Source organism: Nymphaea colorata, chromosome 8, assembly GCF_008831285.2.
Source record: "Nymphaea colorata isolate Beijing-Zhang1983 chromosome 8, ASM883128v2, whole genome shotgun sequence".
Lineage (NCBI taxonomy): Eukaryota > Viridiplantae > Streptophyta > Magnoliopsida > Nymphaeales > Nymphaeaceae > Nymphaea > Nymphaea colorata.
The window spans coordinates 19,844,365-19,870,479 of NC_045145.1; the positions used below are offsets into that span (position 1 = coordinate 19,844,365).

Here is a 26,115-nt window from a genome sequence, read left to right on the forward strand (position 1 = left end):
GGAGCCTGAGGCTGCAGCTTCAGTTATGCTGCCTCATTCATGCATGTGACTGATCAAACCGCCCACACCAAAACACTTTCTCTGGCGCTGATTTCGTGTTCCTGATTGTGCGAAATTTATATATAACAATTAACCTGCATATATATATATATATATATATATATATATATTGCCGTCAGTTCTGGCCATTGGAGAAACCGTCCATGACTGCTCTTAACCAGCAAGATTTCTTGCCGTTCTAAGTCATAGGTTAAAATGATAACTATTTCCATGGATTTTCTTTTGTTATGGGAAGTTGCCGAAACATTTACAGACTTGCTGACTTGATCTTAGAACAATCAATAATGGGGGTTACATAATTCAGATGTTCCACTCTAAACTTCTAGCAGCTTGGAGACTCTAAGCCGCCTAGTAGATTCTTCAAGCCCATAGAAGCACACAATTAAGTCATCTAAGCGGAGGATATCACATGAAATAAATCAACAAACACTCATGATACGGAGAGCTAGACTCCGGGGTCCACCAATTTAAAAGGGGGCAGGTGGATTATTATATCCCTTCTCTCTCAATGGCTGATGCCATTGGCAACCACGCCTTCGTCTCCTCCTCTCTCAGTGTCTATTGGACCAAATTCTGTAAATTAGTTGGGTAGCCTTGGGTATCAAGGAATCTGAAAGTTCTAAAACTGAGGTTCCCATGAAAACTACATTTGAGAACTTTCCTACACTTCAGCAAAATTAATACAATAGTCTTTCTACGATTGTTACTGCTTGATTAGTCAAATTTCAAGCCCATTTCTTCTTTTTCCTTTAATGATAATGAATCCAACCCCAAGTTATTCATAAAAAACTATCAATCTTTATAACATATAGCTCTGAAGTTATTTGTAGCTTGTTTCTAGAATATTGCAAATCATATTTGCACTTGGCATGAAGAAGTGCATTTGGAAAGTGTTATAAGGATCATTAGTAGGAGTGATTACGTACAAGGTTCAATACGTGGCCTTTGATTGTGTTGCTTTTAATGAAGATTTGCAAAACTTGATGGAGAGTTTTAAGATGGTTAAGTGAAATAACCCTAACACATAAGCTTGGGGATGAAAATTTGAGAATGCACGATTGAAACGACAATACTAGTGCAATTTCAAGAATTTCTAATGAAATGGGTGTGTTGCTATTTGAATCATGCTGATGTTGATGCTTGATTAAAAGAATGTACCAAAAATCCCAACATGAGGTTAGTAAAATGGAAAGACAACTAGTTTTGATTTGCAAACTAAATGTAGGCGTTGCATGGATCAATGCATGTTAGTACTTTGAGATAAAGTTGTCACATCAATGAGCAAAATACATTAATTGAATTCCAGCTTGCTCATATCACTTTGCTTGAAAGTTCATGGTTACAATCAACAAGTGTAACCACCTATGCTAACCACCTCTGCATTTTTTTTAGCTGATTCAAGTTAATTATCAAATATGTTTTAAAATTCTAATTATTATTTTTATACATTTTTCATTAAAAAATCACTTTCTCTTTTATATGTTTTTTGACCCGTAACAACCGATTCAACTAAATTAGTGAACTCGCTGATTTATCGACCTGAGTAAGCCCAACTATGCTTATAGCTGTGTTTGGTAAGGAGAGCATTCAACTGTCTATCTCTATTTAGAGGAACTCCCTCTTCTCCCTTTAACTCATTTTTTTTTTCCTTTGTGAAAATTTAGGAACATGACTTTCGGCAATAGGAATACTTTATGAATATATCGTGAACCAGCCAGATTCATGAAACATTGGTTCTAACATTTGATGAATTAGAACAGAGACATTCGTAATTAAACCACATTGCGTTCTAATATTTCATGAATTAGAGACATTCGCACTATTAAATGGAACTTAGTAGCACCAGACTTGTGTTGTGTAAATAAAAAGGAAGAAAAAGAAGGTGTTGGAAACGGAGGGAGAGAGAGAGAGAGAGAGTCGGTTTTGGAGTGTAAAATTTTAACGCGATATTCATTTTGCAAAAATATTCCTTAGGTCTGCTGGCGCGTCCCTCTCGAAAGTTATCTTCTGTCTGCCTCGACTACGTTTAATCGGTAGGAGAGAGAGGAAGAGAGAGAGAGAAAGCGGGGTATCCCATTACCGTGTGGGAAGAATGTCTTCTGCAAACGTATGGGTTCTGCTTGGGCTGGGCATCGCTGGCATCATCCTCATGAGCAGGCGGTTCAAGAAGGCCATCAAAGAGGATTTTGGTGCATTCATTGAGCGGCTTCAGCTGCTTCCTCCCCCACAACCGGCGCCTCCGAAGGCTCCCCATCCGCTTACAGGCCTTTCTTTCGCAGTTGGTGACATGTATCTACTTTTGCCTGCCTTGCTTATTCTTGAATATCATACGCACCTTCTAGTTGGCTCTCCTTTTTCCTTCCTTGTATAGAGAGTTCTTTTTTATGCGATGTGCTTTAGTTGGTATGGTTTATGGGCTGGTTTTTTGCTTGCTCCCTTCGTACGTTTTGGGTTTTCTAGCTAATATTTGATGTAGGGCTGTGTGAGTTCCCGCACATCATGTAATTGAAGCTCTTCAGTGAGTTTTTGTAAGAAAATTGATTGCTTCTACGACCTTTACACTTGAAGGTCTTTGGGGGTCTAACTTGCATGCATCAATGGATAGCGTTCCGTATTCAACCTCCAGTTTGTCTTCGTAATTGACCGAAAATCTTCATCCTTCGTTTCGTCATCAACATTTCCTAATATTGGAAGGGCACAAGTGCGGGCATGGGTTTTTTCGTTCTTGAAATTGAAATTTTCAGTCGTTATGCTTCACACGTTGAATGTGGAAGGTAACAAACTATTTTGGCTGTCCAGCAAAGGTATCCATTTAATCTTGTTATGGAATTCTGATTTTGTGTTTCCCAGTACCCGGATGATGCTTTTCACCAGTTTGGCTGATCGTTGTTTCATTAAATCGAGTCGATCTCTCCAAATCAAGTTATAAAGAATGACTTAATCCCTTTATTTTAGTGGAAAATTCATGAATTGGAACAAATGAGTAGTCTTTTCGTGGTTTAACTATAACAAAAAATTGCTTTCATCCTTTGCACTATTATCTGTCATTCTGTGATGGTGCAATGCAGCTGGATAATATCTTAGAGTTCAAATAACTTCCTTTACAATATTTCTCCTTGTTGCTTTTGAGAAAGTTTAATATGTACACAAACTTCTAGGACAACATTATCAAGGTTCAAGCCAAACTTGAAGAGATGCCCTATTGACCTTCACCCTTCAAAGAAAAGGAAAGAGAGAGTAGTTAAAGAAAACAACAGAACTGCACATACTTATCTAGTGTCAGGAGCGCGGTTGGTTTACTGAAAAGTAAAATTAAGTACAAAGAAGGAAATTATTTTCAGTTTTCACATTCCTTTTTATTGTTTTATTTTCATTTTATGGGTTGGTTATCGTGCCATAAAATTTTCTTTATAATGCAATAATGCGTGTAATCTTGATTGTTTAATTTGTTGACAGATTTGATATTTGTGGATATGTGACGGGTTTTGGTAGCTCAGTTTGGGCAAGTACACATGAAGCTGCTACACAGACATCTCCAGTGGTTTCAGCCCTGGTCGAAGGAGGTGCAGTTTGTGTTGGTAAAACTGTTGTCGATGAAATGGCATATAGGTATGCAAACTTTGGAAGAGTTGGTTTATCCCTCATCATGCATGCTTATAACTTCATCTGGAAACTTATTCCTCACATTTGGAAGGATACCTATAGTGCTTTTGGTTTTTAGCGTTCTTTCCTTGTGTATTTTATCGTTTTTGTTTATCATGTAAAACTTCTGCTGCCAAGTATAATAGACATACTTTTGTTGTCCCAATACCATGTCAATCATGCAACCATTTTCACAGCTTCACTATTTCATTGGACCAATAGGAGAAAAGCAACTAGACCTGATTAATGTGCACTGCATTCATATCCTGTGCAGTATAAGTGGAGAAAACAAACATTTTGATACACCAACTAATCCTCTGGCTCCTTCGCGTATGCCTGGTGGTTCTTCAAGTGGATCTGCTGTTGCAGTGGCTGCCGGACTTGTGGACTTCTCTTTAGGTAATATAGAACAAGATAAGCTCTCTCTAAGTGCACTGAAGAATTATCCTTTTGATAATCTGTTTTCCTTCTTTTGCATACTGCAGGCTATGTACTGGTTCCTTATAAGCTTGTCCAGGCAGCATGTAACTTGGCCATAGTTCGTTCAAGTATGGAAATAATTTATGAGAAGTTTAAAATGCATATTAAGCAATCAGATAATTAACCAGCTCCATAACCTACGAAACATCAGTTTTCTTGTAGATATCAATTTGCTTTTGAACTAGGAGTTTGAAGATTATTATTCTCATAAGAACTGGGAAAGTTGCATGCTAGATATCTGTAGTGGGTGCTGTAAGGACAGTCCCTTGCTTTTCTAATAGTATCAACTGTCAAATAACTTGATCCTTGAGACTAGGGTTCTAGACTTCTTTATGTGCTAAGGCAGTTTTGCTTTGCCCTGTCATTGTTAACCTTTTGGAAGTTCCTCTGATTGCTAATTGCAAATGAAGAAGAATTACAAGCTACAAGAACAGAAAAGATCTAGCAAATTACTTCCAAGAAGGTTAAGACCCTTAAAGCTTGGAAAATGAAAAGCAGTAATTGTTGGTCACAAGTGCGACCCCCCTTGACCAAGAACCATAGGCTTAGGAATCATAGATCTGATTTCATAATGTCTAACCAAGTCTAAGATGGCTCCACTTTCTTAGAGGAAGAATTAGAGGTGATTGTAACTACAAGTATGGACTTGCTACAGGCAAAAAAAGCATAGTAATTGATTTCCAGCCTGTCAAATAACTTGATCCTTGAGACTAGGGTTCTAGACTTCTGTATGTGCTAAGGCAGTTTTGCTTTGCCCTGTCATTGTTAACCTTTTGGAAGTTCCTCTGATTGCTAATTGCAAATGAAGAAGAATCACAAGCTACAAGAACAGAAAAGATCTAGCAAATTACTTCTAAGAAGGTTAAGACCCTTAAAGCTTGGAAAATGAAAAGCAGTGATTGTTGGTCACAAGTGCGACCCCTCTTGACCAAGAACCATAGGCTTAGGAATCATAGATCTGATTTCATAATGTCTAACCAAGTCTAAGATTAACCAAGTCTAAGATGGCTCCACTTTCTTAGAGGAAGAATTAGAGGTGATTGTAACTACAAGTATGGACTTGCTACAGGCAAAAAAAGCATAGTAATTGATTTCCAGCTTATAAGCAGCACTGGATTCTGGGAATAGGTAGGCGTGCTTCGTATAATTTCATCATGTTCCAAGAACCTAGTACATGATAGCAGATGAACTTTAGTTTAATCCCAATTTCCAAGAAGAACACACTCTTAATTACTGTAGATATCTGAAAATGCTTTTGACTTTGAAGAATTGCTGATAGTGATTGTTCTTCTCTGGTCTTCTATCGCAGCACTAAATGGAATGAGCACCTAAGTGCAGCAGGTGCAAAGTGCAAGGCCGGTTTGAAATTTTGTTTAACTAGAGAAACTAAAACTAATAGGTGTCTTTTTTTTTGGTTTAGTTGAGTAATGTTATTGCTTTCTCAGATGGACTTGATGGGACTGAATTCTCATCTCAACTACTGCCATCTGTTTAACCTTTTTTTGTCCTTTTGACTGCTATACTGTATTCATTTATTCATTTATTTTTAAACATGGTGACCTTTGCCTCTTTCTTCTTTGTCAACTGAGATGATAGACATTGAAGCATCATGTCCTTACTTGTTAACATTCTTCGTTCTTTTCGTGTAGGAGCATTACTATGATATTTGGCCTCTATTCTATATAATGTGCTCATTTGGTGATGAATTTCGTGTATTACTGTAACTCAATTATAGGTACTGATACTGCTGGGGGAGTGAGGATACCAGGAGCATTCTGCGGTATTTTAGGATTTCGTCCATCACATGGAGTTGTATCTGGCATGGGCATTGTTCCTGTTTCTCCAAGCCTTGATGCTGTTGGTATGTGTTACAGAATTTTGCCTTTTCTTGCCTTTAACTCTTACCTGAGCTGCAATATTTAACAGAATAGGTTTAAAGAGAACTCATCCCCTGGCCTTTCTAAGTGACACAGATAATGTGCCCTTATGTTCACATTTCCTCTTAATTAGGGAGGGGGAGTCCCTTCCTACCTTTTCTACTTTGGTCAACTTCTCAAACGTTTTCCTTCCCTTTCTTTTCCTCAGGTATTGAGTTTAATTGGTTTGCGACTTATAAAGTTATCAACTATATGCATATATCTGCAGCACTTGCACTTGCCACTTGCCTTGGGACATTGTTGAAGGACATGACTTATTTAATATGTATTATATTATTTGCCTTCCCAAATTTAATCACCCATGTGTATGATGTACCAAACGGATGTGGTACAAGACACAAATGAACTACAATTATCTGTTGCTGACTCCAGTAACACAGATGAACTTGTCTTCTTGAAGTGAAACCATGCACAAACTGCACAATGCTCTAACAACTGAATTCTATGAGAATCTGAAGCATGAATGAAGCTAACTTTTACTCAACTTGTTCATTTGTTGATATTAAACTGTTGGATTTCTAAGTTTGGAGTACTTAGTGTTTTCCATGATGCCAACTGTTCGTCATGGCCAAACCTCAGCACAGTTATTCTGGAATCTGCACAATAGTTCCTGAGAATGTAAACAGGAAAATTCAGTGAGCTGCTTTGTAACTTGTGTTGTGATTAGGGATGTCCATGGATCAGATTCGGCCGGATATTTGATTGAATTACTTCAAAATGGTCGGAAATGGAAAAAAATTTAGCATCCGATTATAAAGGTCGGATCAGATTTGAATTTGGAAGACATCAGATCAGGTTCAAATATATAAATATCTGATTAAATTCACATTCATATTTGAATTAGGTTGAGTTTTAGATAAATATCCTATAATCTAATACCCATACATTTTAAAGTTAGTTCTTAATACATAATAATGCAGTTCGGATTCAGTTGTATAATTTAAAGTCAGATCCGGATCACATTCAGATTTTAGATATAAAATTCGGAGTTGGATATTTATATACTTTTCTTCATTTGCATTCAAATCCAAATTTGAACATGAATACATAAACATCCTATATGTCAATTATGGTGTGATACATTTGAAGAAACAGTAACAAAGAAATATGCATTATATCAAGATTCAGTGTCACTTGATGTTATTACCATTTTCTATTTCAGAACGAATCTTCTGAATATAATTGAAAAATTTTATGAATGGTTTCATTTTGTTCTTGTACTTTGGTGGTCGTTGCTTTCAAGGATTGTTTTGATGACCATAGCAGTCAAAAGTGAGAAAAGCACCTTCTAGCAATTTTTCTTGACCCTCCAGTTCCAGTTAGAGGATCTACGATATCATAGTTGCTTTTCCACAGCTGAATTTGTCATGCATACATGTATAAGCTTAAGCTTTTCCATCAAGTGTTATTGTTATTCATGCAGGATGGTTTGCAAAAGATCCTAGTATTTTGCGTCGTGTTGGACATGTTCTATTGCAAGTTCCATATGCAGAATCACGGAGACCTAGATCTGTTGTTATAGCTGATGACAGTTTTGAGCTTGTGAAAACTTCTGCAGATCAGATTACTCAGGTTGTTGTCAGATCCACTGAGAAGCTGTATGGAAGTATGTGTTTCTGCTACTTTCTCTTTTTCCTTTTAACTGCTCCATTTGATCTTTTCTGTTCATCTGAAGACAAATCTTCTTGTCATTTCTCTACACAGGACAAGTTATAAGGCATATTAATCTGGGAGAATATTTGCTCTCCAATGTTCCTAGCTTGAAACGTTTCCAAAATAAAAACACAGGGAGTGGCGAATCAAAAATTTCATCTTTAAAGGCATTTTCTGAAGCTATGTTGTTTCTGCAAAGGTGCGCACATGCTTTATTGGTTTACTTCTAAACTGGTGTCTTACTGGCAATCTATGATCTCAGTTCGGGCCTTTGAATTGGCTCCCCTGACTTATGTTGTTAAACCAGTTACTAGTTGGTAACAAGGTATCTTTGGCAAGGTATGCTGCGACTGATGAACCAGTTACTAGCTTCCTTCGAATACAGTAGTGGAGCTAAAAATTTTTGAAAGAAAGAAAAGGGGCATATGGAGTTTTATAGTTGCGAAGGGGCAAAAGATTCATTTGCATGTATTATATCAACTATCAAGTATTTTTGCAAGTCAGAGGGAGCCTGTTCCCCTGCTGGCTTGTATGTCTGTGGTCCGCTGTTTGCACATCATAATCAATTGTCCAGAAGTGACCAACCTTTTTGAATGCTAAACTATTCTCTTGTTATGCGTTTATTTGTTCACTTATGAAGGCCGCTTAGCTATATATATATTTTTGGTTGTCAGTTTATAATTCCTTTTACAGCTTAAATGTCTAAGATGCTTGAGCTGCATGACCTAGGTCTGCGCCTACTAGAAAGCTTGAAGTGCATTCCCCTCTATGGCTATTTGAAAAAATTGAAAAAAGAAATACAACAGTAAGGTGTCCACTTTATTCTCAAGGAAACCCTAATAGCAAATGATGAGTTGACATGGACTAGTGGGTTTACAAATTGCTGATTACATCATAAAAAACCACGGTTGGTACTCTGGAATTCAAGATAGTTGAACATGATCCATCTTGCCTGCCCCTTTCTATGCAGTTTGTTTGCTGGGGAAAATATGTTTCATAATAAATGATATGCTTGGTTGTTATCATAAAATGATACAGGGGTTAATATTAAATTTGATCAAGCATTGGAAGTTTTGGAACTTATATTTTGTCCCAAAACAGATAAAAGAGAATGCATAGGGGAAAAAATTGAAGCTGTTATTTATAATCTTTTACATGCTTTCCATTTGTTTGTCTGTCTGATGTGATTTGATTATTTCACAGGAATGAGTTTAAAAACAACCATCTGGAGTGGATTGATTCTCACAAGGCTGATGTAAGTCCAACCATTTTGTCAGATGTATATGGAACATCAGATGCAACAGATGAGTGTCTTGCCCTGTGCCAATCCATCAGAAATGAAGCACGAAATGCTTTTACTGCACTTCTGAAGGTGGTTTGCTCCTCTAGGAAAATATGGAATCATAATATGTTGCTTGATTTTCAATAACTTCCAATGCACAAATTTTGTGGTGTTTGCTTTCTTATGTGATTTTTTCAATGGTATCTGCAGGATGATGGTATTCTTGTCATCCCTACAGCTCCTGGTCCACCACCAAAACTTGGATCAAAGGAAATAACTTGTGGGGACTATCGGTCCCGATGTTTCAGTTTGTTAGCTATAGCTGGCATGTCTGGGTGTTGTCAGGTAGGATAGTTTGTTAATGCTAGACTTTGCTGTTTGATACTTAACATGACAAATTCTACATTTTCTTCTTTTTCTTTTTGTGGTATGCCTTCTAATTTTCGCTGTCAAATTTGTTTTGTTTTTTAGTTTATATTTTGATTGTCATTGACATTAAGTGTATCTTTTGGCATTGCGGGTTCATCAGTATACCTGTATGTTTAATTCTACCAAGAAATGAGTAATTCATTTTTCTAATAATTGTTCGTTTTGAAGGTCACTGTGCCAATTGGATCTCATGAGAAGTGTCCTCTAGCAGTGTCATTTGTTGCTAGACATGGAGGTGATCGGTTTCTATTGGATACTGTTCATACCATGTATGCTTCTCTTCAGGAGCAGGCTAGTACAGCTGAGAAATGCAAACCATCAACTAATGCTATCAGTCAAGAAGAGAATGCTGAGATTGCTAAGGAAAAGGTGATGTTCTTTTTATTTGCCTTATGCAAGTCTAAGAGTCTTCCTTTGGGCAACGAAAATGGATTGAGAGATCCACTGATCTTTCTACATAACCATCTAGCTATATCTGGACCTGGTGGTTCGGTTAATATCTCTCTCTTTCAAAGTCCCAACTTTCTTGAGCTAATACTAATTGCGGTCAATGTTTATTTAATGAATGAAGAAGTTATGTGGTGGTCATGTCATTACATCTTAGCAAGGGGTGAAAAGGTAATGCATTCCAAAAAGGTTTTCAGGTGGATTACAAAAGAGTTGTAATCTAATTAAAGAATAAGGTAGTTATATCATTTTATGTAACCATTATTGCCACTGGCTGTATGTAGACATGATTAAGTCGGACTTATTTTGTTTTCTGATTTATTCTCAATTCTTATGTTACCACTATGCTATCAGGAGTACCAGGTTCAGATTGTTTATACATCTGGATTTGAAGTTCACACGCTGTATCTCCATTTATTTTTGGGTCTTACACTGTTATTTGCTTTCTAGTTCTCTGTTCTTTTCTTTAGCCTCGTAGCTGGAACTGGAAGTGCTTTAAAATTATAGCTTCATGTTAACTTTGACAACAGAGAATGATTTGTAACGTGAATCTACCTAATTCTGAATTTTGGTACAAGTCTCTTGGTATTCTTAGAGATCCACTTGAGTTAGAAATATAGAGTTTGTATGAAAATGGGTATCTGATAAATGATAATGCTCATAATTGATTATACTACATTCTGAATATCCTTGTATTCAGTGTGTTATATACAGGAGGAATTTATATTCCTTCATATTTGGTTTTTTGTGCCGAACGTGTGTAACATGCTAGGCCTATATTCATCACAGGTGGATGGTTCTTTTTCCTAAAAGATATTGTGTTTCTCCATTTCCTTAAGGCAATCAGGTTTAGTCAAATCTTAATTTTCTCCATGTGAGTAAAGCCCATTTGTCCCTTTACTTTTACGTGCTCAAATTGTCAAGTTTTACCTAGCATATAAGTTTAAATAAAGATTTGGTGATAATCAAAAGCACATGTAAGTCTTAGATATTGTTATAAACACACCTGAGTTTTTCACCATCAATAATGATTAACCTTTCACCAATTAACCATGGACTATCACTAACTAAGTTGGTTTAATGAGATAAATGATTGAAACACCCTTAGTATACCCAAACTTTGTGTTGACTAGTTTGTATTAGCCTCTTTAGCTATACAAGATAATAATATTCAGGTTCATGTTCAAATATATCTGAATTAGTTATTTTTATTAATGTTAAAATTAGAATATTTTCTTCATTGGTGCTAGAAAGTTGTGCAAGAAAAGCTTAGGCATCCTTGCAAAAACAGGTAGTTTCTCATGTTTTTTTTTGTTTTTTTTGGGGGAAGCAATATAGTCTTCTTCACTAACTGAACGGTTGAATCGACAGAAATAAACATATGATGTTACTATGTCACAGGGGTGCAGGTGTGACTACAGTAATGGGTGTGGAGCATTTTCAGGAAACTTGAGTGTGGTGGCATAGCATATTTGTGCATATATGTATATGTACACACAATAAGATTTTAGGCGAAAAAATATATATGGTGGTTATTCATATCCATAAAATGTAAGTAACTAAACAAAAAATACCGAAGGATGACATGGTGTGGCAACCTTCCAAACATTTCTGTATCTTAACCATGAAAAAAGTCTCAGTTTTGCTTTTAGTAACATTGAAAAGTTAGATGTGTTTTTAGTTACTGCCTGTTCTTTTGGATCTGCTTTTAATTTTCCTAGTTTCAAATTGTCCAGATCCTATAGTTAGGTTAATCTTAACATAAAATTTCTCTTTTTCCTGTACCATTCGGTGTACTCCATACTTCTTTCTTCATTCATATATCTTGATAGGACTTGATCAGGGTGGAAGTACTCGCTTCCTACCTGTATGACAGGGTCTTCACCTTGTACAACTTCATATTTCAGCTCATTTTAGATGATGGGCAAAACCTCTGCGCTACTTGTGGTCCAAAGTAAATTGGCTGGATGAGTTGGTTCCATGTTCCATCACATTGCCATCTGAATCTTGGTTTAGACAATTAGTTTCAGCTGGGTTGTCGTTATTCCAGCAGGATTAAAAGAATAACTAGCTGTCTTGGATCCAATCTCTCTCTCTCTCTCTATATATATATATATATATACACACACGTGTCTATGTCTATGCAGAGTGACCCTCTACTCTCTCTCATACATGCTATATTGATTATATAACATCCACAGGTCTTTAATCCTTGGTGTTTTTTTCTAGGGGATTGTAGTTCCTGATAATTCATTGTTTGATTGATGTGTACCTGGGTCTGATTGTCCTGGCTACTTGTCATTCTCGAGTGTTGGACTGTCTGAATATCCTTATTCTGTGGTACTAGATGAAAATTGCATACTTAGCTGTTCAGTGAACACATGATAGTATCTTATTAAGATGTCTTTGTAAGGAGCATATTGAACAGTGGCTTGACCTTTTAGCTATAATTGTCCAAGTCATAACCTGAAGGATTGCATTGCCTTCCAAAGGCAATGGTAATTGTGAGAATGGAAGCTCATTTGAGAATTGTTCATACAGGACAGTTGACTCTGATTTTGAGCTTTAGTGTTTGCATTGAAAAAATTTATGACTTGTATCCATGTGCAGGGAAATATTGCTTATAAAGAGAAACAATGGCCGAAAGCTATCAGCTTTTATTCAGAAGCAATTAAACTTAGTGGAAAGAATGCGACATATTACAGTAACAGGGCTGCCGCTTATCTGGAGTTGGGAAGGTACAATTCTTATATATTGGTTGGGATTGTATTAACCACTTGCTGTCACTTGTGTAGTTGTGTTTGATGATTTTGCTGTTCTGTGTAGCTTCTTGCAAGCTGAAGCTGATTGCAGCACCGCCATTGGCCTTGATAAAAAGGTTGGTAGCTGATTAAGCATATTTTCCGCTCATTATGCATTGATTGCCATGAAATACATTTGAAAATGATGACATGCTATTCACAACTTTATTTTCCACTTTATTGTGCTTATATTTCCTGTTTTGGGTGGCTGAACAGGCAAGACAGGACATAGACATGCAAACATGGTCCCATGCATGCAAAAACACAGGCAAATTAACATGGCATTTGTGGCAATATGAATAAATGCATACATTAAGAATATCATGGAATGTGTGATTCGGTATTATAATATTTCTGTTGTAGAGTGCTTACTGACTGCTCATTGGCTATAAAAATATCATGGGTTTGAGAGTAGAGCTAAACCTTGTAAAGCTTTTCATATAAAGATATGATAAATACTTGGACATTGAGCTCCTGGAAGAAACAGTGTGCTGTGAGGACTGAAATGAGGTAAACCAGTTTGTATGCAAATAAACGTGTCAGGAACTTTTATTTCGGTTGTTGGATGAAGCATTGCTGAGAAAATGAAGATCAAGATTCACAGACTACATGCTATAGGTTCTAATGTAACTCTGTAGAGGATGTTTCGGTTGTAAACTTTCTTGGACGTAGTCATGCTGCCTCTTAGTATTGGAGACAACCTGTGTTGATGATCAAGATTCACAGACTATATTCTATATGTGCCAATGTCACTCTGTGGAGAATGTTTCAGTTGTAAACTTTCTTGGATGTAGTCATTGCTGCCTCTTAGTATTGGAGGCAACCCGGGTGCTGGAAGAGTAACTTTGAATGATATTAGCTGCTGAAGCATTTGATTTAGAATGGTCCTAAGTCAGGATTTTGATTCTTTTTGCATCAGACTCATGTTTTTTGTTACTTTCTGCAGTTCTTAAGCTTATCTGCTATTGGCAATGTATTAAACACTCCCTTTGATTATTTTGGATTTTGTGTATAGAATGTGAAGGCCTATTTGAGAAGGGGAACAGCTCGGGAGATGCTTGGTTATTATAAAGAATCTATGGAAGGTAATCGTGTTAAATTTTCAGAATGACCTGTTGGGGACCTTATTACATTCTTTCTTTAGCAATTACCAGATGTACAATTGTTGGGTTCTGTACATTACCAAGTATCATTCTTTACTGCTTTTGGTCGCCGAGGCACGAGCCTATTCTTTTATGCAACTGCTACCCATTTTATAGTTTCCATAATCCAAGAAACAAGTGCTAGAGCTAATATCAAACTTTAATTTATTTCTTGTATTGCTTGCAGATTTTAGATACGCCCTTGTTCTTGAGCCCACAAATAGGACTGCAAATCTTGCTGTCAATAGATTGAAGAAATTATTTCAGTAGCTGCCACCTATAACAACCATTCAAATTGGCCCACATTTTTCCCCTTTGGGAGCTCGAGTGGGCTCACGTTTTTCATTTGAGGAGGCAATGCTGGTTGTATAGCAGATCGATTGAGCAGCTTGGTACTACCTTGGCTCCAGTGAGGAACATGTTGTGATTGTAAAAAGGGCTCAGTACTGTAGTTTCATATGGATTCAGCAATTCGGGGATTTTCAATTTTGTTGTTTTTTCACATATTAAAATGTGAAAGTAGTTATTCCTTCCGGCTTCCAATACTGTACTGAACTGAGGTTTAAAATTATTCTGATAGAAATTATTCATGTAACTTCATTAATTGCACCATCCATGTCGGTGGAGCCGTTATTATTTTCAGTATCTCTAAAATCGCTACGCAGAGAACTGGCTTTCAGGTGCTTTGGAGTTTCATCAATGTTCATATTTTTCTGTCTCATGCACTTCTGGAATTCGCCCCTTCCCTCTTTTTCCTTCTTTTCCTGTTGTCTATTTGGAGGACTCTTGTGGGTTGATTACGAGTTGATCACTAGAATTGTGCGGATATCGTGGATCAACCATGTACTGAAGCGACTGCTGCTATCCTGCTCAAGTTTGAGCGGGACTAGATGAGGACCTGCTATGAAGGGAAGAACCACTTGCATGTAGAGTGTTTTGGAGGCACGGTATTTATTTAGAAAAGTTTGGCAAAGAAGAAGAGTTCCGTTGCTTTCCAAGCTAGAAGAGTTTCCTCAGCTGCAAACTTGCAGTTCTGATAATTGCTGGACGGGAGGAGTTTTACCTCGGGAATGATATGGTAGATAGACTGCAAGTGCTATAGTGGGTTTCATCCGATGCTTTTGCAACTTTCTCCTTGCCTGTTCTAGTTAATAGGAAAAGTGGACCTAGAAAGTTGCAAATTCCTAGTCAATGCTTCTTCCGTTTGGTGTCTTTGTCCTGGAATAAAAATGATACCCGGTCAGCCTCATCTGACTTGGATGGACTCTGATTTTGGCACGCAAGCTTTGAACGGGACTGTCAATGGCTATGTGGGGCTGAACAGCTGTGTGGTCAGCCGCCCCCTAGCGGATAGCAACTTTCATGTGTTCCTTTGGGTTGGTGGTTTAGAAAAGCTGCATACCGCCGCTGGGATCAATCTTAGACCCGAGTTTGAGAGGAACTCCTCACTGACCCAACAACTTCGGCAAGTGAAACCTGTTCATTTATTGGACTCTGTAAAGAGGGCCTGCAGGTATCTACTACGAAATTTGCTCCTCTCCTTTTCAAGTTTAGAGTTAAATTTTGATATGGATGAGTCACAGTGCATGCTGTTTGGCCTTATCAAGTATCAGACACGATAAAAAAAAAAAATTAAAGAAAAAAGCATGAGGAGCAATGTGGGCTATTGCTGCCTGATGCATGCACATGGAAACCCCTGGTGGGGTCAAGATTTGTGCTTTTAGCTTGAGTTCCAAGGTGACTTGCAGTGGCAAGTCCATGGTGGAGGAATCCGGGGAATTGACACTGTCTCTGGTAATATCTTGTGGTGGGCAATGGCACGAAGGGGACCTCATCATCCCCGCGAACGAGTGAACATAAAAAGAGCAACTACAGATCAACCTTTACGATGTAGCAGGATGCCGGGCCGCAATCGACCGCCTGATTGCGGCAACCAACGGCCGGCATGGCTGAGTGGAACCATCGGTGGGGGCGCCCGATTGCATGGGGGTCCCGCCGCGATGTAACGTGCCTGGAATCAGATGGTCCCTCCATTGTCATCGTCAATCGTTGATCGGTCCAGGAACAATGGAATCACGAGCACGCTTTCGCGCAAGGACCTGGTGTGTCCCTTTCCAGCAGAGGTGTGGTGGACCTCACTGCATTTATGGACGAGAGAAGCTTCACGGTGGATTGACATAAAAAAAAGAAGGTGGAAGGTGGAGATGGCATATGTGTCTGTGTCTGTGAGAGAGAGAGAGAGAGGGAGAGAGTCCATCTACTTGCCCATCTCACGTTAGCGATAAAATTCTGTGTATTGGAGTGAAAGTCAATGGTGGGGAACGTTTGTGAGTGAGTGCAGATGTGACCCATTGCCTGTGGGTTTTTGACTCCACCATGGAAGCCACTTCCTCAAAACAACCTGCGCATCGGCAAACCGCCATTACCTCGCTTCGAAACACCTAATTTTCCACTCTAGGCAACGGATTAAAGGCCACCGTGACGGAGCTCTCTCCATCTCCCTCTCTTCCACACACGCAACGTTCTTACAGACGTCCTTGAGAAGCTACACGGATACCATTCATGAGAAAGGGTATCTTCTTGTTTCCCGAGAAAGGAATATAATTTTGGAAACAGGACCAGCTTCTCACTGCCTTGGTATTTGTAGGTACCATCACTGCTACAGGCTAATCTATAGGGGTTGTTAAAAGAAGTTCGGATACAAAAGAAGGTTTCTCTTTAACAAGCTCAGGCGCCACGGGTGGGGGAGACTGTTTGCCGTCTCTTTTTCTTTAGGGAGAGGTCACAAATACAATGGTAAAGCTGGAAGGCTGTAAATTGAAGTTACAGAATCAATTCTCGCGTAATTATTGATTGAGTTGCACTTTTTTTGACAAGTTGAACTAGAACCATTGGCTATGCTGTAGAATATAAATCTTACCAACTCCATGATTATCTGCGGTACCATGAAAAGCATACCTCGAAAAGAAAAAGAACACAGAAAAGTTGAGATGGACTCCTGATGAGGATGTAAAACTGCCATGTATCGTCTCTTTATGCATCAAGAAAGTCTAGTCTCTCCGCTACTTCAGCCCGTGCTGTAGATATCTTGTTGTTAGACTCTTCAGGCCCCTTGGGCTCGAGCATTCTCCGCCTATTTGCCTAACCTCCTCTGCTTGCAAAAATCTCGTAGCCTTACGAAATTGACAAGAAAGAAGAGGTTGTCCATTTCTCATGGTGGAACCCCTTTTTTGTAGTAAATTTTAAACAAACACTGATGGATGAGATTGCCATTCTGGGGAACCATTCATTGACTGCCTTTTGAGGTGATAAAGTGGCACATGGACTTGTAAGAGCTGGTGCACAGGACTACAGCAGTAGGAAGAAACACTCAGACAAATTAAGCAAGAATAAAATCTGCAGCCTAGATTCCCGAGTGAGGTGCTCATCTCAATAGCGACTCCATGGGCCACTTGCTCCTAATTCTTTAATGTCGCTGGTGCTAGGTAACCCGGTGGCCCAAATGCTTGGCCACCCAACAACCAGTTCCCCCTTCATATCCTGCTGCAAGTTCAACAGTTTCTGTACACTTAGCCGGGTTGCAAACACGTTACTCACTGCTTCGGATACAAGAAGCGTGGTCCACAGGCGCAACTTGCACAAACATGCATGATGATCAACCTTTGTCCTTGTTCGGAATACCTGCGAAGTTTTAGCGTCAATTACTATGTTGAGCAATCCCTTTCTGCATCATATCGGATGAATTTTAGTGTTACATGCACTGTACTTTGTAAGTCTTTTTCGTTTTCACGATCGAATCAACCGGTTTTCTCGGAAAACTGGTTTTAAATTTTAATCTGCTGCCCCGTTCTCTCTTTCTCTCTCTCTCTCTAGGGGGCAGTATTTCTCTCTCCACCAAGAACAGAAGAGAAAAAATCTGGTGCAGACATTCTGAGAAGGATGTATATCTTCTTGTCCTCACCACTTGGTCTTGTGTTGTTTCATCAATCATTTTCCGTTCAGGCGTGACCGTCGCAACTTTGTTTAATTTCTTGCTTCATGGTGTAGTAAACTGTTGATTTTCAACGAAGTTGGCCATGTCTCTTTCAAAAAGCGATGTCGATTTTTTGGTAATCTGGACGCTATTTATTTCGTCAATCGAAGTCCTGGAACGATTGAAAATACGTTGTTAGTCGGGTTGGGACGGCAGTAAAAAATCAGGAGCAGCATGCAGTACCAGAAAAACAGGACCGAACTCATTAATTTGCAACATAAACCAGCAGGGGTCAAGTGAGCCCGCATTTTACCACATCTTGTGTAATTAATACACATTTCATGAGCAGAGCTCCCTTCTAAAGGCCTCGTGTCTGCGTCAACCCTCAAGGATTAAAGCAGAGAGTAATTGAGAGGATGTTGGTGAACAGATGCACGTGGGTTGTATATGAAAGTTAGTACTACGTGAAAAAGCATTGAAATTATTTTGGAGAGGGGATATGCTCTTGCAGCGCAGGCTGTGGATAGACTCTACCACCAAAAGCTGAAGAACGGAGGGACCAGTAGGTTAGATGCATGCTTTTGCAGAGGCCGCTCTCAGGGCGAGGCGAGGGACATGGCCCCGCAGTGATTTAACCTCTCATATATAGTTACAGCGACCTGCCTCAAAAATGAAAGGACTCTGAGCTGAAAAAAAGTGGAACTAGAGAGAACCAGTCATCGTTGAAAAGCCCATCTATTTGCTTAAAATAGGACCAAGACTGGAGATTAGTGAATCAAACTTCTCAGAAACAGGTTAATCTGCAAGTAATGCAGATGACAGTAAGGAAGTAGGTGAGCAGGAAGTTGGGCAACCCGACGGATGGATGAAGGCTACACCCATCTGATCCAACGCCCGGATCTCAAACAGAGTCAACAAGACAAGCACCGGAAACAGCTACTTGGAAATAATTTTCTTCCTTTTTATAATGAAAGAACTCAAGAAGCAGCAGTTTGGCAAGGAACTGAGTTCACGAACGGACTACCATCACCAACCAACCACGCCTTCTTTCGTACGATTCTCTCACATCGAGTCCGAGGGGAATGTATGCGTGGAACTTGCTAACTTGAATTGTTCTTCCCTTTTTCTAATTTTGGGGAGTTGGGAGTTGTGGAGAAGGGGATGTGCACAGTACAGTAGACCACCAAGCCGCTAGCGGTCTGCAGAGGCCCGGCCAAGGCTGCCGCAGGAGATAGGCGGCGGCCACGGCAAATCCGACGCGCATTGAAAAATAGTTAAATTAAGCAACACGGTCATGGAGTCAAAGGCACACCGGCCGCGTGGACCTCGCCGTCGCCCTCGGCGCTACAGGACCTAAACATCTCGTCGCAGGAGAGTCGGCGGCGACTATAATGAAAGGCTCTTTCTTCTCCTCCGGTCAAAAGCAGATTGGCACTCGCATGTAACACAGCGGTCCTTGTCTCATGGCCGAAAAAGTAAACAAAAAGAGGGGGAGCAATAAACAAATAAACAAAGATGGTAGGATTTTCTCATTGCAGAAGTAGTTGATTGTATTGTAATTCTCCATTTGCAGATGTGGTTGATTGTATTGTATTGGCGTACAACCATTACTTCTTATAATAATAATAACAATAAGCAGAAGCAAGCCGTCGATCACGGGCCGCAGACCTCATCAAGTTTCTGTACAGACATTTAATAGCATGGGTAGGGAATATAAAGTAGTAGGAGATTAGAGGCTGATCGCACCGAATACGCCCACCCCGATTCCGAGCTTTCAGAGTGCATAAAGAAAGGACCCCAGGGGTGGGGGCTGCGATTTTAAAACCATTGAAATTTTCAACGGCCTCTAATAAAAATGCAAGAAGAGTTGCATCGTGACTCGACAATCCACACACTCTATTGGCAAACATATAAACATCCGTATTCATAGATACACCCTTAACGTTGATATTCAGGAAGGCACCACAGAAAAGGCAAAAACCATGTATTTGGTACAAAAATATTTCCCATATTTCTTATTGAATACACATTTGGAACTCCGAAGAGCAAAAAAGGGACGGCAGATAAACAAGTAGTCCTCAAAAAGAAGGGGAAAAAGAGCCATGAAGAAAGGAGAAAAAAAAAAAAAAAAAACAAGATTGCCCACTGACAGCGTAACTCAGATCGATTCTCAGAGAGAGAGGGAGAGGGAGAGATGATCGGTGGTCACTGACTCACTGCTGGGATGCGGGTGGTGCGGAGGGGAGGAGGTGCCAGGCGGAGGTGGCAATGAGGGGTCGAGTGTGCCAGCCGAGCATGAGGCAGCCGTTGTTCTCCTCGACCCTGTAGCCGTCGGCGCCGGCGAAGAGCGCCAGCAACATGCTGGCTTGCTTGAAGGCGTTTGAGCCCAGGTGGACAGGGGCAAAGCCTGCAGCCGCCATGCGCGCCCTCCACTGGATGAGCGTCTCGTGGCGCTCCACCCGCTCCGATCCCTCGCACGCCACGATGTTGCAGATCTGCCGCCCCAAGTAGACCTCGGACATGAGCTGGTCCTGCGCAGCGGCAGGGGACGTCCCTCCGCCGCAGCCCTCCAGCGAGTCGAAGAGCGACGAATAGTAGTGAAGCGCCTCCGTGAAGCGGTCCAGGAAGATGGGGCTGTTGTGGTTCGCCTCCGGCTCGACCACCGTCACGATCTTCGGCCGGACGTCGCGCACTAGCTTGAAAACCCTGTCGATGGCTCCAGGCTGACCCAGCAGCCGATGCAGCTCGAAGATAGAGTTGACCGCCACCGCTTCGACGTCGGAAGGGCGGAGTTCAAGCATGTAAGCCTCGATGTCCGCCAGGCTGTTGGCCACTAAGCCGCGGTATTCGAACTCGACGTTGATCGTCTCCGCGAGCTGTGCGAGCTTCCAGCCGACCTCCTGCAAGGGGTCCGAGTTGTCTGGCTGGGGTGGCCCGATACCCGTGAGGCGGAAGGCGGGAGGGCCACCGGGACGAAGAGCAAGCGCCTGCATGAGTGCCGGCCACTGCATCCCTTGTTTCATGCCGAAGTCGATCACATGGACGCGGGAGCAGCCGGAGAAGGCCTCCAGGATAGCCTGATTGGCGGTGAAATGGGCGAACTTGAGGTAAGGACAGGCCTCGTAGAAGTGCATCTGGAGAAGGTCGCCTATAGAGTCGGAGGGATGATCTTGCGGGTAGAGGCGGTAGATCCGGCGAGCCAGAGCCTCTGCAAAGAAGTTGGCAACCTTCCTCATAGCGCCGGCCTGGGAAGTAGCCAGGACGCTTATCTGCTTCACCAGGGCATCCGCCAGCTTGAGGTTGTCCTGCTGCACCGCCTCCGCGCAGGCCATCAGGGTGTGAACCAGCCGGATGCCCGTCTCTTGCGAATCCACAACTACAACCGGCCGCGGTTCCGGTGCTGGCGCCGCCGACGCCGAAACCTGACATGATTTGAGACGCTTTTTCTCTCTGGAGCCCTCGCGACCGTACACGACATCCTCTATGCCTGAAGAGCCATCATCATCGAAATCTTGAGGAGGCGGCGGCGGCGGCTGCGGCGGAGGAAGGGTGGTTTCTTTGATGCTGGCGGAGGTGGAGGACTCCGCGGGCTGGAGGTTGACACGATGGTCGGAGTCCCAAACCGGATGTGTGGTGGTGGTGGTGGTGGATGTGGAGAAATTGGTATCGGCAGCCCCCAAATTGGGGCAAACAGGGTTGAGCTCGGTGAGCATAGTATCAATCCACGTTGCGATATCGGAGGGGTTGTAGTGGATGGTCTCGGAGGAGAGATGGAAGATGCCATCCTCCTGAGCGTTCCCCATCACCATCTCCAATTGTTCCAGCTTTTGGGCCACCTCCGCCATGTCCGACGTCCGGACGTTGTATCCCAGTGCCGCTAGCAGCTCGTCCACCCCGGTGTCGACTTCCTGCATTTTGCCCTTCCCGCTAGAGGCCATGGCCGAGTACCCAACTCCTGCTCCTGCTCCTCCTCCGCTTCCTCCACTACCAGCAGCAGCTCCTCCTCCGCCTTGGGGCTGTTGCTGGTGATGAGGACGAATCTGATTTTGGGGATACTCCCTCTTCATTTCTTTTCTCCTCGTTATAGCCTCCTTTTCTGAGACTACTCCTCTTGGAACCCTTTTTATTTTATCCAGCCCACCTCACAGGGGAGACGATGGCTCCAAGACTTCCATGGAGTCTCTCTATCGCGCTGTCTCTCACAGATCGGGGAGTCTGATCACTGAGGCTCTGTCGTCGGAAACACTCGTGAAAGGCGCACTTCCCAATGATAACAAAATTGGCAAGGATTAAAAAACCAATTTCAAATACAGAGGAAGAAGGACAAGAAAATACCGGGGGATGAGGAAGAGTTGGGGGGAATTAGTCGGAGCAGCGGAAGAAATAGAGGGAGAAAAAAGGGAGCAACGAGGAAACGGCTACGAGGCTATTCCGCGTTCATCACCACAAAACAAAAGAGAGAACGACGATGGGATTCCAGTTACATGCTTTCTCCTGCTCGCTCGTCAGAGAGAGAGAGAGATGGGGAGAGACAAATCTTCCTCTCGGAGAGTTGGGCGGCTCAATATACGCACGAGATAGAGAGAGAGAAACGTCATACAGCTGCATCGTTCTGGTTTTTACCCATGCTGTCCCATCGTTTCCTTAGTAAAGTTTTCTTTCCATCTAGGGTTCTTTTTGACAAATGAAGGAGCGAGGGGAAGGTCTCTCTCAAATCCACGTCTCCCTCACTCACACACACACACACTGATTACCCTGCGAGAGAGAGAGAGAGAGATGTTTCCCTCCGTTGAGGGTGACGGAACGGCCATGGCCCACCCTTGTTTTTGGCAACGCCATATTAATAGGTGACGTCCACATTATGCTCTGCCTTTATCTCTCTCTTGTGGGAACGCCATTCTGACAAGGTCATGTGAAGGCGTGGGGACACAATCCCTGGTCCCTCCATGGCAACAGTAATCCTTCTCAATTGCCATTACAGATGAGCTTACTTTTCTGTCCTAATGGTTTAAGCATTGAATAGTTTCTTCCCATAAAGCTCAGACGGGGAAGATGATGGAGTTAATAATAATAATAATAAGAACAGGCATCGGAGGATGCTGCAGCTTTGCCAGAGGAACGAGGTAAAACCGAAGGGGGAGAGAGAGCCAGAGGAGGAGGACTCTTTTATCACGTGGAGGAGCACAGGGTCCCCTTCTCTTTTATTTAATCGACTCCTCACAAGTAGCCGGTAAAACAGCGGTCAATCGCCTCTGCAGGCCCCGATCTTATCTCAAAGCCCTGCGTCTGCCATTTCTCCAACTCGGAGATCAGAGAGAAGGTCCATTTCCCAAACGCCCCTCGCTTTAGATGGAAGGGGAGGGGGGAAAAAAAGAATCTAGAGAGAGAAAGAGAGATCGGGCGTCCGTACACCCTGCTTTTTACTGGGAAGTCCCCTTCTCCTTCCCCATCGTTTCGGCTTCTCGTGATAAAAATCACTTTTTCTTCAGTACCAGACGTATATATATGTATATATATAATATCACACATAAGTTGGAAGCAGGGGCGTTCTGATTATTCTGAACAAAATTCAATTCACACGGTGGAGACGGAATCCCGGGGACCTGGCGAAAAGCGCTCACTCTCCCTCTCTCTCATGGGTGGGGACTCGGGAGAGGGTCGGCCGGAAAAGACGTCCTCCGGCGACGGGACGGTGTTGGGGGAAAGCGAGAAAAATATTAAAAAATTTTCCAAGGAAGGGAAAGGTTGCAGCATATCTGCTTCCATTATTTCCCGGCAGATAAAAATGGTTTTCTATTCAACCTCCTCCCATGATGATGAAGGTAGGCAGGCTCTGGCTCTGGGTGGTACGGTGCACCCCCACCCTCCATCTTATCTTCCTTCTGACGGTGCCACCTGTGCAGCGGCGGCTGAGTCGTCTGCTGCCACCCATAATTGCTCTCCGCTTTCCCTCCCCAGCACTTTTTAGTTCCGGAAATATATATAAAAAAAAAGAAATTGTCATTTTTCATGCCTGCAACTCGGAGCTCCGGCTTGGTGGGTTGGAGTGATAGATTAAACGCAACTGGCGGAGGGAGGCACGTGCTTATTTCGCTTGCCGGAATCCTCTCATGCCATTCGAAACAATACTTAAAATTTAGGAGTAATTGAAGCTTGCCCAACTCTGAACATGGTGGTTAGTTAGATCGAGATGCATTAGTCCTCCAGGGTTGAAGTTTGTGATTCGAACCTTGAGGAGAAAAAAGAAAAAACAAGGCCAAGACGAACCACTGCAAGAAAGTTTATGAGATCCTTCTCATTAATCAACGCGCGTTTGATGCAAGAATCTTTTCCGGTTCACAAAAAGGAAAGGAATCGTACGACCCAGGGAGGTGAGAGTTGAATCGTTCGTGGGTGGGCGAATCTGGCTGCCACGATGCTGCACATCTTTTGAGTTGGGAAAGTTGAGGAGAAAAACGTGGGGATCGGCTTCGATATGCATGATTCGAAACGGTTTGCCCGATCGAGGAAGACGGTGCAGCATACGGAAACGATTCGATCAAAAAAGTTTGCTCGAGCGACATGATCTGGACGCCGATACGAATTGATGGCGGACCCTCGTTCATCAGAAAGATAGACGGGGAAGGAAATCGGAATGGCGAGAACGGCGGAGTCCGCAGGCCGGCGACATGGCGTCCATAGGAGAGACCAGAGACCGGTTTCCATGGATTGTCGAGGCCGTACGACAGGACATGTCACGAGGAGCATGTGATAAGGGATGGAGGGGTGAAAAAAACTTTCCTCCTCTTAGTTTTATCTTCTCTAGGGACTTAACTCTCAGTCGATCGGATGAAAAACTATTTTCCCCGTTCTTCCATGGCTGCTCTGGCTCTTTCCTGCGCCTCAAAAAACAAAAAGAAGAAAAGCCCACGAAGATGACGAAACCTTTTTGCAACTTTCACATGCAGTAAAAATAAAATGTAGTTTACAGAGAAGTAGCCATTTATTCTTCCGAGTTTCAACCTTCCTGTTTACAGAGAGAGAGAGAGAGAGAGAGAATCTGAAAACAGGAAATGGGAGAGCCTGTCTCCGTCCGCTCCGCTTGGTGGATCCCATCGCACGCCTCTCAATGTGACAGGCCCTGAACAGAGAACTCATTTACCAAAAGCTTTGGCACTTACCCGCCGGTCCCTCCTCTCTCTCTGAGTTCTCCATAATTTGTTCTCCAAAAGCTTTCGTTGGTCGGCTCATATTTTAGCCAATTTTTATATGTTATAGATAAGCGCCAAGTACTGGCTCTCCAATATAATAAGATCAAACCCGTTGAGTATGTGCACATTATTATGTAGCAGTTTTTGTTTTCCACGGGTGCACATTTTGTTATAAATTCAAATACGGCTCCATCTTTCTGATTTTCCAGATAGGTGGCCAGTTTTTGCACAAACAGGCAAGAAATGAGAAAGTTCCTCGCTACCAACTTTGCCTTTTAAATCCAACACATGTTCTGCACTATCACAACTCATGCCGGAAAAATCTTTTCCGACCATATCTACCAGAACCAGTTTTTAGGTTGCAAAACGCGACAAGGCACCGGTGCTAAAACACCATTCAATTAGAATCAACGGAATATCGGTTTCTTCCTTGGCTTTAGAATGAAACCACGGAAGAAGACTTCAAATTTCTATATGTCCACTTGCCGTTCGGTGTTAGAAAAAATATTTACTACGCAATAGGCGTTCACGCCTGCTAGACTTACTTCTAGCCTCCTCTGAGTCGCCGGTGTTGCCCACCCTCCCATGCCTACGGGAGGAAAAGACAGAGCTGCTCTTCAAAATCTACCTTGGCAACTCTTACACTGTCGCGACACCGAAACAGTGGTAAAAGCGGAGGGGGAGAGAGAGACAGAGGCGTCGACACTGATCTAGAGAGTTCTCATTTGTTTATTACCGAGCAAAAAAACAGAACGATAACTGTGAAAACGGGGGTGGGGTCATGAACATTTGCCAAAAGAGGGAAAAGACTCCATGGAATTATTCATGATCTGGGTTTCCATTATGTGCTTGAACGCCATTAAAGGCAGGGAAGATGAGACATAAGAAAGTGCCCATGGCCCACGCCAGGTCGGCAGGTCCTCTCCCCCTCCGTCTCGCAGGAGGGGCTAGCTGCCTGGTCCCTCCCCTACTCACACCACCATCATCGATCTTCTCTTCTGGATATGGTAGCGATCATCTCTGGTTTCTTCAGCACGTGATTCACAGTTGTATATAGACATATATATTATGGCAAGGGC

The 26,115-nt window shown here is 42.0% G+C and overlaps 2 protein-coding genes across 2 annotated transcripts; one reads left to right on the forward strand and one right to left on the reverse strand.

The window, feature by feature from the left end:
• The first annotated feature begins 1,968 nt into the window (after positions 1 to 1,968).
• On the forward strand, positions 1,969 to 14,515 carry LOC116258949 (outer envelope protein 64, chloroplastic). Its single transcript, XM_031636472.2, has 13 exons — positions 1,969 to 2,349; positions 3,517 to 3,669; positions 3,977 to 4,101; positions 5,918 to 6,043; positions 7,543 to 7,725; positions 7,824 to 7,971; positions 8,976 to 9,144; positions 9,265 to 9,399; positions 9,652 to 9,852; positions 12,541 to 12,668; positions 12,757 to 12,808; positions 13,747 to 13,816; positions 14,061 to 14,515. Exons 1-13 carry the CDS (start codon positions 2,153 to 2,155, stop codon positions 14,141 to 14,143), a joined length of 1,770 nt encoding a protein of 589 aa, XP_031492332.1. The 5' UTR covers positions 1,969 to 2,152; the 3' UTR covers positions 14,144 to 14,515.
• Positions 14,516 to 19,813: 5,298 nt separating this feature from the next.
• Positions 19,814 to 22,549, reverse strand: LOC116258709 (DELLA protein GAI-like). Its single transcript, XM_031636034.2, has one exon. The coding sequence runs from the start codon at positions 21,911 to 21,913 to the stop codon at positions 20,060 to 20,062; it is 1,854 nt and encodes a 617-aa protein (XP_031491894.1). The 5' UTR covers positions 21,914 to 22,549; the 3' UTR covers positions 19,814 to 20,059.
• Positions 22,550 to 26,115: the final 3,566 nt, after the last annotated feature.

Excerpts from the sequence above, each read along its gene's own strand:
- LOC116258949 (XM_031636472.2), top strand. The coding sequence starts at position 2,153 with ATGTCTTCTGCAAACGTATGGGTTCTGCTTGGGCTGGGCATCGCTGGC. Across the intron at positions 3,670-3,976 it reads GTCGATGAAATGGCATATAG|TATAAGTGGAGAAAACAAAC; the intron begins GTATGCAAACTT and ends TATCCTGTGCAG. Across the intron at positions 13,817-14,060 it reads TTATAAAGAATCTATGGAAG|ATTTTAGATACGCCCTTGTT; the intron begins GTAATCGTGTTA and ends TATTGCTTGCAG.
- LOC116258709 (XM_031636034.2), bottom strand. The coding sequence starts at position 21,913 with ATGAAGAGGGAGTATCCCCAAAATCAGATTCGTCCTCATCACCAGCAA.